Here is a 20959-nt window from a genome sequence, read left to right on the forward strand (position 1 = left end):
TTGTCTGTGACTCCTACCTTTGAGCTGTCTTTCAGTTATTCATAGAAAATAAATCCTGTTACTGTTTCACTTGCTTAGCTGGCTTTTCATTCCCCATCTGCTTGGGCCTTCAGTTTAACTTTTTCATTTCCATTGCTTTCAGTCACATCAGTTCGACGCTCTTTTTCTGCTTGTTGTTGTGCTCTTTCAGCAGCTTCCAACAACTCCTTGGTGTGCCTTTCCTGTTTTTACTTTTTTTTCTAGAAAATTCAGCTACTTCTCTTGGCCGCTGTGAGAGGCAGATAGACCTCACAGACCACCCAGTAAATAAATTGGGTCAGTGTTTCTAGGAAGGCTAGTGACTTTGCAGTATTGAAACTTGCTTCCTGTGAGCAGTGAGAAGTAGTTTTTCTATACTATAATGAAACCAGTTTTTCTTGCGAATCTTGTAAATAAATGTTAAAGTTCAGTGTATGCAAATCCCATTTCCTACTAGAAAAATAAGCTTTGGAAAATAAGTCTTTGGAAAATCTTGCATATTATAGCTTAGACCTATAGTCTTATTTTGAATACCAGTACTGATGAAAGAAATCTGTTCATTTCAGGCATTGCTTTGCTATGCTGAGAGACTTAAAACTGATGCTTCTGTACAACAGCAGAAACTGCTTTTGAGACCAAGACTTTTGGGGAAGGAGAGCTAAACTAGTTCCTCTAAAAATCAGCCAACTCTCATTTCACACGGCAAACAGTGTTACCTTTGCCAAAAAGTCAGGACCAGTGGTAAAATAGAAGATTTTGTTTTGTGGAGCTTGCCATCCAGCTCTCAGTACCTAGGCATTGGGAGTGATTGTGAATATCTGAAGGCTCCTATACCTGCATGTGAAATGGTCTGAATAGCAGCTGGCAGTATTGCTACAGTATAAGTAGGCAAGGGACAGACAACCACCATGATTGTGGTCTACTTTTGCATTTAAAGTTACTACCATAAGCTGTCTAAAACCCCCAAAAGGCAGTTTCGATGACTAAAGCTAAAGAGCAGGATTTTATGTTCTTTGAAACAGTGTTGGTTCAATTTGTTTGCTGTTTGAGTTGAGAAAATAAGTATGCGTATTTTATTGCATAAGCTTGTCAGACTTTTTATTGTGATCCTTTCATCTTTTAGAGAAGAAACATGACACTCATGCCTTAGAGTCAAAATGAATCTGTGTTGGGTTTTCTTGTTACTGTTTCTTTTCTTATCTCTCTATTTCTTGCCCTTGAAGACAACACAGATCCTTAACATACTCACGTGGGAGTTCTTGTAATAGTGTGCAACAAATGCATTTGAATATTATCTACTGCCAGACTGGAAATAAGATATAGTCTCATATATGTGTAGAAATAGTAAAACTAATGAAACAAAATCCCCAGTGATGGCTACAGCTACGTTTCCTGCACTAGAAAAATTAGTACTTCTGTGCTATGCTTTTCTTCATGAGCTGGTCTTTTAACCATCAGGTGCCTGGTGAACACTAAACTTTGTTTAATTAAAATGGCAGAGAAGTGGCTGCACTTCTCATGTCAAACCACCACTCACCTGAATATTTGCATAACAATGTCCAGAAAGTTAATGTGCCCCAAAGGAGGCTTTCTGATGTGTGATAAGGGAGGTTGAGGCTAGAAGTGATTCTTGCTCAAGACCTGTTGATCCACTGCATCATGGATTTCAGCTAGGATTTTGGTGGAGAGGATTGGTTTCTTTGATATAGCCCTTATTATTTATGTGCTTTTTTGCATGTTTCCATCTAATGAGTGATGCTAATATGCAGTTTGAACTTTAGGAACTCACAAAATAAGTTTAGTGTGCTCATTTGTATGTAGAGGTTAGTAAATAGAATACAAATGCCTTTCTGAGTTGGTTTTGTTACTGTGTTTTTTGTTCAATTTTGCATGAAGGGGGCTTAATATTGGTGTTACTGGGTGATTGACATTGCTCTGGATTGTTGATAGGTTTCAAGAAGTGGACAGACTTACTTTATAGTTAATCGATTATGAAACTGATGAAAATTGATGATCCATCATCTTTCTTAACCTGAGCAGATCTCTCACTGTTGCCTAAAATATGTTGCAAGTAACACCTTAAGCTTAAGGACCCCATGTAAGACTTGAAAAACTCTGTTAGAAGTATTTTTTTTTTTGTGAGATGCCGTAACTATTAGTCTGAAAATACAGTGTTTTGCCAATTTATCTCAAAATTCTTCCTCTTCTGTATTCCTGGTTGCTCCATACTATGTTGTGAAGATGATGTATTTATAGATCTGCTAGCTCAGTGTGTGCAGAACAACCTTATCAAGAGCAGTGGTTAATGATTAGGATCAAACGAGATATTTGTTTTAATTTTGTACTAGTGATGGATCTGGCACCATAGTTTCCTTTAGGAAAGGCAGCAGTTATTCAGTTAGGTAGCTAGAAAAATCTTGTAGTTGGTCTGCATAATTAGTTACTAGCAAATTGGAATGAAAAGTTGGAATTGAGGAGCAAAATTTCCTTCAGATTCAAATAGTCTTGTGTTTAATGTTTACTGCCAGGATACATTTTTCAACATCCGGAAAGAAAATAGGTTTCTTAATATAATGGTTTTTTTGGGGGTGTTTTTGTTGTTGTTGTTCTTTCTTTTCTGTTTAGTTCTTGTTTTCATATTGTTTTAGACTTGAGTTTCTGTGAGTGGCACAGTTAGATAAGAGGGCAACTAAATCCTTGGTTTGCTTTGAAAACATTAGCAACTTGAAATTAATTGGCTTTACTGGGAGAGGATTCTTGTCATTTTTTCACTGTCGCGAATTTTCTTTCAGACAGAGCTGTTATGTGCCTGATAGCAAATTCAGATGGTTCATATTGGCTGGTTTCCTTAACTACCATTTAGATTTTATTTCCATAATACTCACTTTTCTTTAATCTGCTGTCTGCTTTAATGAGTCAAGCTTTTTTGGAGAGCAGTCAAATAAAAAGAAAAGTGATATACCCCATTTTATCACGGCTTTTTCCATGATTCATTTCAGTCTGATCTTTTCTATGCAAATAGATACTATTGATACACAGGTTGTATCTTGGCAAAAGCAGAGCTGTATGAATGAATCTGGTACAGCAGTTTTAAGTGGAATTGTTCTACCATTAGTAGATATCTTCCCTCAATCAACTAACTTTTTGCATGCTGTCAAAGGCTGCTGCATGACTTTGCCTTCTCTCTATAACTGGTTAAATAACAGTTTTAACTTACAAAATCAGAGCTCACACTAAAATTCTGCACCGGCTGTATCTTATTTTTCCTGTTGAGTTTCAGGGTTTGCCTTCCTAGTCAATCTGCTCCCTAATTGTATTTTCCTCCTGCCTTAATCTAAAGGGATAGAACCAAACAAAATTGTAGCAAAGTTCAGATAAGCTTACAGTTTTCAGGAAGAGGTGTAACTGTGTGACAGTTACGTGCACTGTTCTATCCCTTGGCTGGTATTTCAGATGCTGTGATGATCCTGCCCTGTGGTTCTAGTAATGAGTGAGGCTACTGATGGCTACTCTGAGTGTTTAAGAATTCAAAATGGAAGAAAGGCCATGTCACGAAAACAGGTGTTTCATTGTACTGAGCAAAACTAACAGACAATGTATGACAGAAGATATAGCTCAAGTATCTATACATTCTTTCACTATGTATTGGGTTTGTGTGGGTTTGGGTAGCCAGGGGAGGGGTGGGCAGCTACAGCAGTGGCTTCTGTGAGAAGCTGCAGAAGCTTGTCCCATGTCAGTGCCAGCTGGCTCCAGGACGGACCCACCACTGTTCAAGACCGAGCCCATTAGTGATGATGGTAGTGCCTCTGGGGTAAAGTATTTAAAGAAAGGGGGAAAAATAGTATACAGAACAGAACTACAGCTGAAGCCCCTGGTTAACATCTTCTGAAGCAAATGCTGTATGATCACCAGTAATAAATGGGCCTCTGTCCTAAAGCCTGTTCGATTTATTTATTTTTTTAAAAAAAGGATGTAAACAGAGTAATAAACCATTCCTGTGCACAACGTGAAATGCTCACTTTGGGATTAAAAAAGAGAATCTGTTGCTACCCACTAGTCAGCTTACTCAGAGTCGTAAGTTGGCAATTTTTTTTGTCACATTGTTCATGATTACATGAATTTTCAGTGACTTCAGCAAGAAGAAAAAGACTTTTATTTACAAGAGAACGCTGCAAGTAGGATGCTTATTGTTACAGCAAAAATGGAATGGTTACTTTCTGGATAGCAGTTAAGGCTGTGCTTATAGATGAAGTGCATTCAGAGTGTAAATTTTGCATGTTACTTTACATTGATTTTAATGTACTGCCAAATTCTGAGGAAAAAATGCCAAAGTTAGGTGAAACAAGCTCCCCAAAAACAAAGGGTTTGGATAGGCTTTGCTATTTTCACATATACATGTATTACCAGCTTGTAGACTGAGGTGATTAAAGGAAGAGTAAGTTGGCAATCTGTAGAATGGGAAATGGTCAATAGGTGTGCAATATATACAATGTCTGTGTATGCCTGAAAGGCTTATAGATCGTATTACCAGATTGTAGTAATAGAAATCCTGGGTTGCCTGTGACAATGGAAAGTATTAATTTCACACATTTTGTCTGAAATAGTTCTTTACATTATAGAACTAAAAAAGAAGAAAGGGTACCACCTAGGGTCCTACTCAGTCTTTCCTCCTAGTCTGTGGAGGGTGCCCAGAGGACTAATTTTGAGTAGACACGTAACTTTTAGACACAATACCCTACTCCTGAGTAGTCTGGTAGTCTGTGTAACTGGTGTCACTTGACACAGTTCAGTGCCCTCGGCTCTCAGGTCAAATCTTTGTAATTCACCAGGCTGACCAGTCTCCCTGTCACCACTTTGGTGCTATAGGGAGAATCCTTACAAGCTAATGAGGCTGGTACTGTTGCAGGTGTGGAAGGAGCTGTTCCAATGTCTTTCAGCTTGAGGACCACACAGGTGGGAGCTGCTGTGAGTCAAGGAAAAGCATCTACCCAGTATGAAACATGAGGTTTACTGCAGTCACTTATGTGTCAGCATCTGCAAGACAAGTAGGCACTTCATAGCTTGCTCATTAGAGATTAACTTCTTTTTGTGCTGCCATAATTAGGAAGATGCTTGAAAATACAATTTTAAGGTATGCTAATCTGTGTGGAAAGCTTTTATTTTTTTAATTGCCCACTGAAAAAGCCTTCAAGTGTGCATCTTTTTTGAAGTAGTTCTGCAGATGTGCCTTCTATCATCTATTTTTGCTCACATCCTTTTTTGTTGCATTATTTTAGGCTATTCTTTTAGATTTGATGGATACCATTGTAGTACTAGAAGAGAAAATCAGTATTGAGATGGGTCTCTGCTCTCCTCTATGCAACTCTGTGTTACAGTATTTAAAATATTTATTTGTGTTAATTGTTTATCAAGCTAATGAAATTAGTTGCTTAGTCTTGTCAGAAGACCAGAATATAGTAGTTGATAATCTGTTTAATCCCTGAAAGGCAACAATAAAATCTGTTAAGCATATGAGGTTTATCAAATTCCCCTGGGATTTCAGGGTTTACTAACCTGTATTTGGTTAAGTACTTATTTCAGACAGATGGAATTTTTGGCAGTTACTGAAATTCCTCTCCAACCTACATGACTGACTCTTGAATAAGACCTGATTTTACAAATGTAAACATTGCGTATTGGAGACTGCATGCCTGGCAACTGTATTTATTTGTAAAATTATTACAGTTAGAGAGCTATTATTTGCCATTTTATTTGTAATCATTCTGCTTAACAATATATTTTATGTCACCTGATACTATGTTCATCTAAATTCCCTCCATAAATAGGGATACCTTGTCAGTTATTCCACTGATAGCATTGCAGGCATCCTTTGATTAGAGTTATATATTAGAGATACAGGGTACTGACTCATAGCATCTACTATACAACTGAACCAATATTTTAAGTAGAATTTCAGATACGGTATAGTAAAACTTAGTGACATCTGTATTTTTAAAAAATCACTATCATGAATTAAATTGCAATTTAATATACTATTATTATATAAATTATATATCTGAAAATAAAACTGCACATTGATACATCTTTAGAAGACAATATTGACAAAGGCAGTAACTAACGAGATTATTACCTTTTCCAGATTGATTTACCATGGTTCACCCAGGGGATTAGAGCTCTCAAGTGGCTTACAACCAGTGTTTTTAATTTATGGCATAGGTAATCTGTGTTGAAAACTAACATCTGTCATAAGAACATGCTCAATAATTTTGTAAGTGATGTGGTAAACTGCTGTTGTCTCTTTCCAGAGTGGTTCCTGTAGCCAGAGCTTTCCCAAATAGGCATCTTTGAAGGTCAATACAACCCAAAGGAGTTTTAAACAAATAAAGATGGCTCAGAAATAGCCAGGGACAAAAAAAACCCCCAAAACCCAACATCTGAATATTTGTTCATCTTCTCTGACTCTACAGTTTAAGCTGTGTTTCATGCTGCTGTTTGGTCTTGTCTGCCAGGGGCAACCAAGAGAGCCAAGATAGATCTTTCTGCACTGGTGGGAGGTGCTGGATAGGGGATTGAGTCAGAGGAAGCACAGATCACAACCAGTACTTGTTAGTATACCTCTTATTAATTTAGCTGCTATAACAAACAGAATCGAGGTGTTGCTGTTAGTAGCACATAACTGCACCCATTGATTCAAGTCCCAGTTTGCTCATGCATAGGTTCATTGTAGCTCCCAGGTAGGAGCCATAATAGGGAGCGCAGCCTCCCCTCTTTGCTGGGAAGCCAGGCTTGTACTAATGTACCTTCGAGCTGGGTATTCAGAAAGTCCCTCAGGGCACCTTGTTTCGTCAGGTATCTCTCCACAGACCCTTATCTGCATGCAGCAACCACTGCCTTTCTGGTTGTGATCTGAGTTCAGCTTGAGGAGAGTGCATGCTAGGGCCTTGTGCAGAGCTGGTGACTCAGGGTGTGATGAGTTTATTGGTTCTCATGGAGTCAGCAGCATGACCAGGCTCAGGAGCTGTGCAGATCTTGGGAGAGCTCACACACTGCTTCTTGGCAGGCACAGTGTTGCCTCTTATGCTGGAAACTATTGTTCCATCCTCAGACATGGGACCTATGGAGGACATTCACATCAGCTCATACCTTCTGGCCTGCAAAATTGTTCTCACATGAAAAGCGAGAGCCTGGAAATCTCTGCAGACCTTGCTCTAACACATCTCTTCCTGAGCATCTAAATCATTTCATCTGTAGGTGCTGTAAGACCTACAGGTCTGTCAGTCTGGGAGGTGGGGTGTTGCTATCCCCTTATGTATTGTGCTTTGTAACTTATTTTATGGCTTTAAAATTACATGCTTTTGAGACAGCCAGCTCTGGTTGAAAGTGTACAAATGCAGCTCTAGCAATTTTTTGGTTGCTTTGAGATTAAAAATCCCCATAGTAATATGAATGATTCAGAGTAAGATGATTTTTTGGTGGATTGTGGATTGAAGAGTCAAAAGGACAGTTGAGGCTTGATGTAGCAGCCCACATCCAGGCAACTAGTGCTCCTTGAGATACAGTGTTGTGCATGGCTGTCAACTGGTGCTGTGAAAGCCTCTTATGCAGTTGATTTATAGTTAATACTATTGCCATAATGAGCAGTGTTGATTGCTCCGATACCATTGACCCTCCCACTTGACAGTAAGTGCTTATGTGTGCAAATCTGAATTTGGTCTATAGTCAATATAGTAATTGGAGCAATTTGGATGAGTGACTGCAAGGTACCTATTCTAGAGTGAGCTTTATCTGTCTTTAGACTTTTTATTTTAATCAATACTATACATCCTATAATTATCATGGGAGGATAGGTGCCTAGATTGCATATGAAAATCTAAATTTAGAATCTTAACTAGACCCACTTCATCATCCTACATTATACCACAATATGCAGTATATTTTTACCTATTATTATCTTGGTGACTTCTTTTGCTGTTTATTTGTTGCTGTCTGCAGTTTGTGTAATACAGATTTCTCAAATTTAAGATGAGATTATGCAATTGAAAAAGGTTTTACTATGTATAATATGTATAATAAAACAAATATGTACACATAGTTTCTTAAAATAGGTTAGCTAGCTTACTTTCAGATAATTGTTTACAGTAGGTTAAAGGATTGCTCAAATAAGAATGCTGTGTTGTGTCATTTCTAATTTGCTGGTCTGAATCACGCTTCATGCAATCACTGTATCAGCTCACTGCATGGCTGCCAAGCTGCCCACATGTTCCCATGATGAATTTGCCAAGAGAAGTCTGATCTCCTTTTGGCCTTCTGCATTTCTTTTGAGTCATAAGTCCATGGGTGTGTGTATTAGCTACTGTATTTATTTGTGCTTTATTTGTTGGAAGCTGGTTTAGACTTTTGTTTCAGTTTCCCCTGTTGACTTGACTGTGTAAATTTGCTTTTGAAAATCCTATGGACTTAGAATTGGGCTGTGAATATACTTCAGGTCACTTGGCTTTCCTGAAAACTATAAAACATTGTGTGTTCAACACACTACAGCAGATCTACCACAACTCTAGAAAAACAGCTTTGAAATATAAATCTCAAATGTGAGAATATAGTTCTTCAACTTAAAATAATTAAAAAACTGTGTTTAAAAAAAGTGCATAAAATAAAACCTTTGCCTTTTGGCGTTTCTTAGCTGAAACTCGGACAGTTCCTTCTTTTCTTGTGTGTTTAGAACTGTGCTCATCAACTATAGTATTTTTGTTTTCATTTACCTTCAGCATACCTCACAGTCTCACAGGTCCTGATGGGTGCCTGTGCATGAGGGCTTATTGAAAGGAGCACAAGTGCTGTATCTAAACTGGGTTCTGCTGCTTACATTTCACCAGTCCTCCTTTTCTAACTTTTTCTTTCCTTGTCCCAGCCAGGGTAGTTACCTGTACGTACCTGGCTTTTCAAACTCCAGTGAAAACACTTAGCAGGATTCACTGCTATTTTAGGGATCTTAGCTGTAGGCTAAGGCCTGTACAAGACCTGTGTGTTAGGTGCTGTAGAAAGACAGGAAACCCACAGTTCCTCTGCGAAACAAGCCAATGGATTGTTAATTGCTCGTTTGTATAGTGATTTTTAAACCATAATCCAAAATGCATAATCCAGAGCTAACCAGTGTGCCCAAAGGGGAATCTGAGCAGTTTGGGGGGAAAATAACTGTACTTTTGAAAAAGATGGCAGTTCTGTCACAGTGACTTTTCTACTTACAGTCTAGTATTACTTTAATTAATGTGTGTGTTATAAATGGTTACTGACGTTCTTTCCTTCTGAAAATTTATTGAGATTTTGTCTGTGTGATTTACCAGAGGATTGCAGTAGAAAATTTGTATTTTTGTGTTCAGTTTTCATTTCTTAACTCTCTGCTATACATCTTCAAACTGGGGTAACTTTCTGCTGATGATCATATAATTTCTTCTTATCAACTTGTATTTGTTATCTTTCTCCCTAGTCTTAATGAGTACCATTTGAAAGGATTTCTTTTTTTCTCTAAAATTTTAATAATACTGATTTAAAAAAAAAAAAAAAAAGAAACTGGATTCTGCTGTTTGAGCCCTTCTTTTGTGCATAGTCTTTACAACAAATCGTTCCTGAGAAACATGAAGCTCTACGTTAATGTAAATTGACAGTTTGCAGAGAAATTTTTTCTTCATGTCCAAAGGAAACCACCTTAACAGAAAACTGTGTGTGAATTTGAAACATTAAAAAATTACTCCCTCTCCTTACCTACAGAGATACTTGGTGTGACGTGTCTGGCCTAGAGCACTGATTGCAGAAGAAATATTTACCCAGACAGCTACATTGACTACCTCTGCTTGTAATGTTTTTTGGCAGTCATGACAAATATGGGTCGAGAAACTAGCAGTAAGATCTTTAGCCATATGTAGTTCTCCAACACCAATTTCTTGCCATGAACCACATTTGTTTTCAGCAGAATGAGTTCATTATGGAGTGTGTGCTCAGATTAGTTATTCTAAGTATTTCCTGGCGTATTGTGTCTTGAAATGAATGTTGGACATGGAGTATTAAAACTGTGTAGCTGGTTTCTCTGAAGTCATGTTTGGATAATAAAAATGCAGAATGGAGGGGAAATGCTTGTAAAACTTTATTTTTGCCCATTTGTAAGGTGTTTTTTTTTAAAAACACAAATTATATAAAATAGCTCAAAGGGATTTGCAGATCATTAAACTCTTAAATGTGGTTAAAATGCTTGAAAAATCATATGTTCTATATTTTTATAGAGATTTTATCATAATTTCTTTGAATGTGTAAAATTTTGCAGGGTTGTGGGGTTTTTTAAAATATTCTAATCCTAAAGGGTCTTAATGATATTAGATGCCTGAAACTGTTTTCATGTAGCTCATACCTAGCAGGACTATGCATATATTTTGTTGCTTCCTCAGTTTAAGAAGCTTTCCTTAAAAAACCCTAGTTTTTTTAATTTTGACTTGGATTCCTTCATAACAGTACTAGAGTAGTATAAGAAGCCAAAAATGCTGAAGGCAAAAGCTTGACCAGCAAAAGAATTGCTTGCAAGCAGTTATGCATACCAAAGATCATGTTTTCCTAAGGACTGCTTCTGGTTCTGCAGTTGAATTTCTTCTGGAGACAGTCTTGTGCATGAAGTGGTGTAAGCATTGTGGGATGATGTGTGACTGGCAACTAGTAGTGATGCCACTGATTTTTCATTTGGGACATAATGGGGAAAAAACTCTTCTCCAGTAATGGGAAAATGCTTTCGATCTTTCAGACGAAAGCATTCATCTTATTTACACATTCTTTTTTGTTCATTTGTTTTTAAGAATATGGAATTGCAGGGTTCTGTAGATCCATTTGCTCAAAAAAATGATTCAGATCTCAAGCAGACACGGATTTCAGGTAACTGTGGGGTTTTCTCAGAGCTTTGACTGACAGAGCAATCCCTGGCCTCTGCTCAGGGTTACCAACTGCTGTGGTGGGAGGCTGCAAGGGGTAGTGAGGCACCATCTCTCCTCTTTCCAGCCATGGCAGCAGATGCTGAGCATATCTGAGTCCTGCAAATTTGTGTACTATTTTCATGATGTTGTTGAAATTGGTTCACTGCACTTTTATGGTTTAGATATGCAGAACGAGTTGTTTTAACAGAGGGTTTTTCACTTTTTGATGGACTGTGAGACAGTGATGAACCTACTTGTCTGCCGTCCCCAAAGTACTTTAGAGATGATAATTTTTCCGTAGCAGTATCTTAGATCAGCAATCCAGAGATTTCTTTCTTGTAGAATAGATGATACTTCTATATATACTTCCTTGCTACACCTTTTTACCTTCCTCTTCATTTCTTCCTTCCTCCTTCACGTATCCAGTCAGTTCAAATATGCATGCAGGTACTTGAGCTTGGTGTTGGTGGTTGTCCACTGAGTCCCAGGGATGACCCGAAGTCTTACACAGGCCTTGATCTTCTCTGCCAGAGGCTGAGGAAAGAGTCACTGAGTTCAAGAACCTTGGATGTGGGCATGGTTTCCTCTTCTAAGCCAGCCTCCTTCTGCATGCTGTTAAGCTGATATTTTTGTGGCATACCTGCAGTGAGGCCAACAGAAGGAAATGAGTTTTCTTCCTAAATGAGTAGGAGTTTTTAAAAATGGCGGTTTTAGTCTACTAGAACAAAACAGGAGGGCTAGGTCTTGGAAGAAATGGGAGAAGGATCCCTGCAATGAATACTGGCTACCCTTTAGTGAAGCTGAATCTCATTAGTGCATGGACAGGATGCACATATTGCTTTAGTACACTCTTTTTTTCTTGAGAAGTTTATGTAAACCTAGTAATTATATGAGCTTCAGATATTCTATCTGAACAAAAACTGTGTCGTTGCAATCTTGTTTGTATTAAAAGATAAGACTTGTCTCTGTTGACTGTGAACAGAGGCTGAGACAGCTCTTGAAGTATTTTGAACATGTTCTCTGTCTTTTCAAGCACAGCTTGAAAATTTAGTCAAAAGCCAGTTCAAAAAGCTGTCTGATACAAGAGGGTGCTGTGCTGTGTATTCTGTTTTATGGCTTTTCAGTACTGCAACTGAACAAGAGAATTGATGTGTGTGTAGCTGCACTAGAACAACATTGTAGATGGAGGGCTTTGGGGGAAAAGAGAGTCAGGGCGGAGCACATGTAGTTATGAGCTGAGTTGATAAACCAATAGAGATTAAATAATGAAAGAATACTGAGCAATGTGCAGTAATAGAAATCACTGCTACAATTACAAAACTTCCCAACATTACAAATGGAGAGGAAAATTCAGAATTAAATGTATTTGAAATGAGTTAAACTTCTTGAGAATAAAAAGGGCAGACTCAGAGAACTTTCTGTGTACAGCTGAGAATATGAAAGGCTATTTATGCCTAAGGAGCAATAAAAAACCCCAACCCAAAGTTTTGACCAAAAGGTTTGTGAGAAAGGAAGAATAATGAGGTGGCTGAAGAACAACTTGTTTTTACCAAAACCAGAGCTTATAAAGAAGCGTATGAAACATAACTCTTGAAAAATTGCAAACTCTTATCTGGAAGGGTTAATAATAACTATACTTTTCATCTCTATGGTGTATGAGGCATAAAGCAGTGAATAACCAAAACTACTTAGGCAAAGGTTAATACTTATGGTAGTAATATCTCGCCCTTACACTGCTTTTAGCTCATCACACTGTTGTTCTTCTTGGAAAATTTATTTGTAATACAGACTGTAAAATAAAAATGTCCACATCGTTTATTATAGTTGAGATGCTAGATGATGGAAATCTGTCCCATCCAGGTGTGCACAAAGTATACCTCTCAGGAACGGAAAGGAGTGTGTAAACCAAGCTAGACCTAGAGCCCTCTCTGCTGGATGGCTGGGAAACAACAATTCTAACAGGAAAAAATAAGAATTCTAATGTAAAAAAGAAAATCTGAGAGGCTAGTGCAAGAAAGCTAGATGTAAACTATAAATCCTAGGTAGTTAAGGTCTTCCCTAATTATAAGCAAATTAAATAGCATACACTTATTGCATAAAATGGCCTTCTCTTATTAAATTGTCAGGTGAAATATTTAAATGATAATTCTTTTCTTTTGAGTATATATGAGATCTGAGGAAGGAAAGAGGAATTAACATTCCATCTTAGAAATTTTAAAAATTCATAATATCTCTACCAAAGAGGAGTATTCATGTAAAGGATTTTCAAACTATATATAGCATAGGGGGTGTAGATGGGTTATGTGTTTTGTAGTAATGCTCCAAAGAAATTAATTCTTACTGGAGGAGCTGTAGTAATATGTGGAAAATAGGCTATTACAAGATGAAGTACTTTCTAAAAAAAGGCACTTGGCAAGATGTAACACGTGTCTGTTTTAAAATAAAATATATTTTCCAGTACAAGGGGAAACCCTATGATAGTAATTAAAGTCTGTATCTTATTCCTAAAGTGAAGGCAAACACAGACTTTTAGAATTTTTTTTTTCATTTCTTTCGACTAATGGAAACAGGAAAGGAGAGATGCAGAGAATGATTGGATTGCCACTTTATTGCCAGCACTGAAAGATCCACTAAAACTACGCAGCTCCCTGGAGTCCAGTCATTTGGAACTGATTCTGAAGTCTATGTGCGTGTGAGCACACATGTATAGCTTTCATGTGGGTCCTTTAAGCCAAAAAAAGTCTAATGGAGATAAGAGGGATCAGCTTTGAATAAACTTGTGAGGAATTTATTTATTTATTATTCACAGTTGACTCTCCCTTCTTCCATGGTCTTTCAAAATGTGATAGCAGTTGAAGACACTCACTTACGGTCACTGAAAGTTCATTAGTGAAAAAATTGCAGGCTTTGTGTACGGTTTTGGAAACCTTTGAAATCTTGTATGCGTGGAGAACTACAGCAAAACAGTTTTTGACTTTTATTAAACTTGGTTTCCTTTCATTTCTGTCTCATATGGGAGAAGCACGTTCTACTAATGTGTGATGTTTTGTGAAGTGTTCATTATGAAGTATTTATCTTTTTTTGAGTTATCATTTCACTTGAGGGTAACAACTTGATTAATGGCATTATGAAGCAGATAGAGTGACGGAGCTGCTTTGGGGTTTTTTTTACCTACATTTTTTCAAGCCACAATGACATAACCACTTGAAAATTTAGATTAAAATGGTGTAAGAAGTGTAACCTAGTAAGACACAGAAAGATTTTGTAGTATACTTTTGTTTTGTAAGAGTAAGTCCTGTGAGGTGACTATTTCTGAAAAAGACAGGAAAAAAAAAAAAAACAAACAAAAAATAAGAAGCCTGTCCAGGTAATCAAACTAACTGGTATGAATTTATCACTTTGTATCACTCACTAGGTGTTGTGTGAAAGGCAGGAAGAACTTTGTGTATGGGACTGGATTTGTTCTCTTGAAAAAGAAAGAGTAGTGCAAATGTAGAATGAAGGATACCTTTTGTATTTGTTGCTTTACCTGTTTTTTCCTATCACTTGTTGACGCAGCTAATTCTAATGGTAACATGAACAAAGAAATTTTAAAAGTCTGTTTATAGAGGTTGTTACGGAAGTACCTCAGTAGTGTTTATTTTCCACAGAAGAATAAATGCAGAAACGTTACATTACCATTTTTAACTCTTGATACATCTCAGGGTGTTTTCTCAAATACTTTTTGCATAAGAAACAAAGTATTTTCTCTAGTTGTATGATAGGTATAGAATATTAGGCAACTGTCTAATGGCTTATATGTGTGTACACACACACACAGACATCTTGATAGAGTAATAAATGCTACCTAATCTCTGCTATGTGAACTTCTGAATGTGTTTAAGCTACATGATAAGTATATTGCAAAGATTATAGACAGTTTTAGTGTAACCTAAGAGAGACCTCAAAGACACTTGCATATCTGCCAGTATTGACTCTGGAGTGGAAGCCGTGCAGCAGCGTGATGCTAAAGGAGAGCTGTAACGTGTCTGTGGAGCCACCGGTCGGTGGCTATAGTGTGAAACAAATGCATACATAGGTCATATAGGGAAGAAACTCCTCTGAAATTTCTTTTTATCCCCTAAAATTGTCAGAGGTCTGATCCAGTCTGTCAGTCCTGCCTGGCTGTAGTTACCACAGCACAGTAAAACTTCAGCAGAGTGCTCAATACTAGTGTCCTAAACCCATAGCCATATTTCTGCTGTAAAGGCATCATCTTTCTCAGACTAGCTTGGGTACTTTCTGAATATGTTTTAGACAGACAGACCTCATTAAAAAGCAGCAATTGAGTGATTGAGAATATACAACTGCTCTCTGCTTCAGCTGTAAGTTAATGATTTTGCAATTAATAGTCTTATGGTGTCGGGAGATCTTACCTTGTTCTGTGCTGGGATGGAGTTATTGTACTGTACAGACCTGTTTTCTTATGACTCAATAAAATCCTTTTCCAAAATAATTGCACAATTTTAAATACTATGTAATTTTAAATAGTTTTTCTGATGCTAACTTTACCTGTGCTATAATTTGCCACAGAATTTTCTTAAATGAATTATCTCATGTATGTATCTATACATGGTTTTATTTTTATTTTTTCAGGGCATGGCTTTTACCTTGGAGGAGAGGCAACAGTTGAATATTCATGGATTATTGCCACCTTGCTTTCTTGGTCAAGATGCTCAGGTTTTTACAATTCTTAAGAATTTCGAAAGGCTGACATCTGATTTAGACAGGTAAAGTATGGCTATGGAACTTTATCCTAATTACCAAACCATGAGTCCTTTACGTGTTTTTTTTTTTTTTATGGTAGTACAGATGAAATTTTGGGGTTTTTTTTCAAGCTATGGTGATTGATTATTGGGAATCTATAAGTTAAATATATACTTTTGCTGAAATGCTTTCTTCGAAAAATCAACTCCGACTTTAAAATTGTAATGTTCCAGGGCTGTTCACATGAACTTACTTTGATAACCAAATGACACAAGGGTCATCAGAAGCAAAGGAACTCATGTGATAGTAAAAGTCAATAATGTCTTTACAGGCATATAGATACATATGCATTAAAGCATATAAAAATAATAAAATATTATAAAATTAATGTATCATGAAGTATTGTCGCGTTTGGGTTTTTTTCAAGAAAAAAGCTGGGGAGGGCTTTAAACATTTATGAATACTAAAATGTGGAATTTTTTTTTCCGAAAAAAAATCAGATTTTGTAGGCTCTAGAACAAAAAACTGTTCCTTCATTTTTTTTCATCCTGTGCCTTGCTTTTCTCTGTTGTGGGTTGTCTTGTTACCTGTATATAATACATGGCTTTTAGGCAAAAAATAAATAATCTATGAGTTTTAAATTAGAGAGTACTAAAACTTTGAATGCTGTGCCATTTGAACTGAAATAAACCACTGTATACTGAAGTTTTGATTGCAATGGGAATAATGAAATAAAAATAACTGTCTCCAAGTATTGTGGGTATAGTTTGCAGAAAACTTGCTTTACCATGTTAAAAGAAAGAGAAGAAAAATCTGTCTGTCTTAGGGGTGGAAAGAATATTTTTTAAAAATACAATTAATCCACATAGAATAGACGTAAGTAATACCCAAGTATAAAGAAATACAATATGTTTAAAATAAATGTAAATTAAAGTTTTTTGAGAAACCATTTACTTCAGATAATATTTTTCCAAATTCGTCTCTGTTAAGCTTAAGATCTGTAAATACTTAACTAAACAAAAATTTGGTGTCTTCTTTTCCCACCTGAGTCTTCTTGTGCATTTTCTCTTTTCCAAATAAATAGTTAGATAAGGAAGAAATTTGTTTCCTGTTCCTGTGATCAGACATCCCTAAAACAGAAGCACTAACATTGAATTATTACATCCATGTGTCTTGAGTATTAGACTGTAGTTTGCCATTTTATACTATAAAGCCAGTTTTTATTATAATGCCTGTTTTAGTATAAAGGTTATATTGTATTGTACAGCTTTGCAATACAAATTTATTATCGTTACTTTGGTTTTAGTGAAATACTTCACCTGACAAAACTAGCAAGTCTTCGGTTCATAGAAATAGTTTGAAACTATTACAAGTTAGGCTTTTTTCTCACTAATGTATTAACTAGTCAAAATACTTCAATTAAGATCTTATTAATTAACATATTTAAAAATGAGAAGCTGTGTTTATTTCCCAGTCTTATTCTGTGACATGTGGCAGTGGTATTTTCTCAACTGTAATTTTTGGTACAGGTATTTGTATCTTCTCCTTCCCCTTATAGTCAGAATAAACAGTGTGACCCCATTTTATAATGCTGGATGAGCTGTGGTAGGATCTCCATCCATAGGAGATATTCAAAACCTGACTGAACATGGTCCTGTAAGATCTTCATTGACATACTCCAATAAAATTGTCAGACACTTGACTTACAAACACAGCTGCAAATCACATTTTGCACATGCAACTTTTTTGCACACTCAGTTCACACAAGCATTTTATCTGCAAAGGAGCCCAAGATGTCACTGGTGACAGTCTTCAATGGAAGTATCTTCCGCATGCAAATATTACCAAGTCTTTCCATCAGTGGACTTAAATGTAGACCTACACACGTAACACAAATTATTTTATTTTGCTAAAAATTGGAGGAAACAGCACAGCTATATAAAGCCCCACTAATATGTGAAATATAGTGAATATTTTTGTATCAAAAATATTTTTTGTATCAAATATAATACAATATATTATTGTAAAATATTTTTGTTTTAAAAAGTTTGCAGAAATTGTTACAGTGTTAAACCACTTCAGGCTTCTAGTTGTGTAGATTGCTTGGATGTTGCTAAAAGATGCATACTTGTTGTCTAATATGTTATAACCATCACCACATTGAGGATGAAGCATTTTTGCGTTTCTTCTTATAAAGAATTTTTGAGAAAGGTTATACCTCTGACTAAACAAGTTACTGTGCTGAGAAAGAAGATGTATACCTGCCATTGAAAAGTATTTTTCACTATATAATGATATTTCTTATACTGATTTGGATATAATCAAGTATGTAATATTTGAAAATGTGATTATAAATAGTATGCAGTTATTACCTTTGCAAGTTCTTTAGCATATCCTGAATATAAAAGTGGCACAATAAATACAAATAAAAAAATAAACCCCCTGTTTAGTGCTACAGGACAGTAAAAACAAAATGGAGAGCTTTAACAAACAGTTTTTAATTCGAAGGCCTCGAGAAAAGCTTTTGCTAAACTTTTAATTTCTTTTGTAAAAGATTTCTTAACCCCATTTAAAATCTAGGCTTGATCTGAGTAATAAGAAAGGATGATTAAAAGGTATTTTAAAGTTTTAAGCAGCCACACCTCATTTTAAATGAAACAGATAAAAAAATTAAATACTGGCAACTGCTTCAAAACAGTGCTGTGGCTTGCGTGGTGCTTGCAGTCTCCAGTACAGAGCGAGCCAAAATATGCATAATATTCTCTAACATCACTTTAAATATTCTCTGGAAATGAAATTAATGTCTTCATGTGTATTCACAACTATATGTGCATGAAACTTGTATTTCAAGCTAAGTGTTGGGATAGTCGTCCTCAGGAGAAAGGTTTTAACGAAGAAGAATTCAAGGACATTGGAAGATATGCTCTACCATAATGAAATACTGGGAAAATGAAAGGCTAGTAGGGAAATGTAATAATAGGAAAGAAAATTAGTATGTATGTATATTTGTAGCTGAGAACTATAAGAGCAGGATATAATTTAACCTTGGAGAACATTCAAAACTAATGGGTATGATGGAAGGTGTTTAGGATTGCCTCATGGTGATGGTATTAGAGTACTTCTGCGACTTTTTAGTTTCCAGATCTTCATCATTTTAGGGTATAAAATACCCTTGGTGACAGAAGGGGAGGGACACTGTTTTGCTTCACTCGTGTCACCACATTACAGTCATCACCTGCCAAACTGGCTGCACTAGCCTTGCTTATAGTGAAGTTTATATAGTAGATCGCAGAAGTGCTTCCCTGATATACAGTGATAAGCTTGAATGAAACAAATTCAGATTTACTAAGCTGTTCTTTTTTAGATAGTTACCTGACTATGTCTTCCTAAAGAATGAATTTTATTTTATTGGGGCATGTGATGCATGAGAATGCAGAAGAAAAGGTCATGTGAATAATACTTAAGCACACAAACCTCCAGGGTTTTGGAATTAATGTGTTGTATATGTTTCCTCAACACTTGTGTAATAAAATGATGGGCATATTAAGCTTATTGAGTGTAAGTAATTAATAATCCATTGCAAATTAAAAAACAAAAACAAAAACACAAACCTTGCATAAATTATGTAGATAAGTTAAAGATTTTATATAAACCTATTGGTATAGAAGACTACTTAATTTTTAAAGTAATACTTAACATTACTAAAACTAGTGAATAGAGAGGTGAGGTTTAGGATCACCAAATTCCTAAGTATTAAGTATTCACAAAGTGGCCAGAGTCATACTTATGTGAACTGGTATAACTTAAAGTCACTGTCAGACTCATATCATCTATCATACTCAGCATTGAAATTTGGCTTCCTGGTTGGGATCTTGAAGCAGTAATGTAATTATTCAATATTAGTTTGATGGTAGTTAAAAGTAGATCAAGCTAAATGTTAACTTTTTCTTCACTCTCATTTCTCTGATTTTTTTTCCATTGGTTTTCTTTTTAAACAAACAGAACTTCTTCAAAATTAATTTTCATCGGGAGATAAAACATTGCAGATTTCATGACAAATACAGAGTTCAGGGATGAAAGGCCATACGTGTATGCTTTGTTTTTGAAAGCTTTGTTCTTCAGTATTTATGTGAAGTATTATTCTGGATTTGAGATAAATTTCTATTGAGACAAGAGCTTGCAAAGCTTAACATTTTTAGTTTTGTTTTCTTTGGGCAGATGAGTAAGCTTGTTTAAGTTATATTTAATGATGGTCTCATTTCAAGTGGAACAGCTGATAGGTACAGATAAGGTTCTGACAGACCAAACCTTCAGTGCACGTCAGTGTTTTATACCTGAGAGGGATTAGCTTCTTGAGTATGTAATTTGTCAACTTCTTGATGGTTTCAGCTTCTCTATCTCAACCAATTTGTTGTTTGTTTCTGAACCATTTGTTCTATTAAGACAAGGAGGAATTAAAATACTTTTAACAAGAAAGAGGCTATTATAGAACAAAGATAACTTTAATTATCTAAACACCTCTGTATTTCTAAATCTACTTTATATGTTCCCTTGATGTCTGTCTAATTATATGTAATTCTCCACAGATATATTCTACTAATGAGTCTTCAGGATCGAAACGAAAAGCTTTTCTATAAAGTGCTGGCTTCTGACATTGAAAGGTTCATGCCTGTTGTTTATACTCCCACTGTGGGACTGGCTTGCCAACATTATGGGTTAGCATTCCGGAGGCCAAGGTATGTAAATTTATACTTCAAATAAAAACAATTGTATTTTATTTTCCTCTTGGCAGATTTCTACAGGGGTTTTCTAATATAGTTGAATGTAATCCAAAACTGGAATAAAGATAGTTCAAGCTACACTTTTTCTCTGCATTAAACAATAATTTGTATTGCATTAAGAAGGCAAATGGTTGGTTTAATTGCATTAAAACATGAGTATATTTTTAATCTTATTAACTGACTGTTTTAGAATCCTAGCTGCACGTTACATGACTGGAGAAGAGTGGAACCGTAGTCTTAGATTTGTCTTAGCAACTTCAAGAGCATAGACTTTTGCCTATATAAATATTTACATTATAGGTATTTATATATATATATATATATATAAACACTAAGGATACGTTATGTGTGTGCCTACTGACATCTTAAAAATAATCAATAATCATCAAAGTGCCTGTCTCACTGCTTAATAATTTGTTGCTTCATAGGTTGGTTACTGGAGTGCTTTTATTCTGTAAACAGTAT

At 36.0% G+C, this 20959-nt stretch overlaps 1 protein-coding gene across 1 annotated transcript in view; it reads left to right on the forward strand.

Moving 5' to 3' along the window:
- ME1 (malic enzyme 1) overlaps nucleotides 1-20959 on the forward strand; it is a 160981-nt gene that overhangs the window by 23902 nt on the left and 116120 nt on the right. Inside the window, exons 2-3 of the mRNA XM_032684168.1 lie at nucleotides 15603-15736; nucleotides 20300-20449. Coding sequence (XP_032540059.1) covers nucleotides 15603-15736; nucleotides 20300-20449 — 284 coding nt within the window. The remainder of the gene's footprint in view (nucleotides 1-15602; nucleotides 15737-20299; nucleotides 20450-20959) is intronic.

Source organism: Chiroxiphia lanceolata, chromosome 3 (genome assembly GCF_009829145.1).
Source record: "Chiroxiphia lanceolata isolate bChiLan1 chromosome 3, bChiLan1.pri, whole genome shotgun sequence".
NCBI lineage: Eukaryota > Metazoa > Chordata > Aves > Passeriformes > Pipridae > Chiroxiphia > Chiroxiphia lanceolata.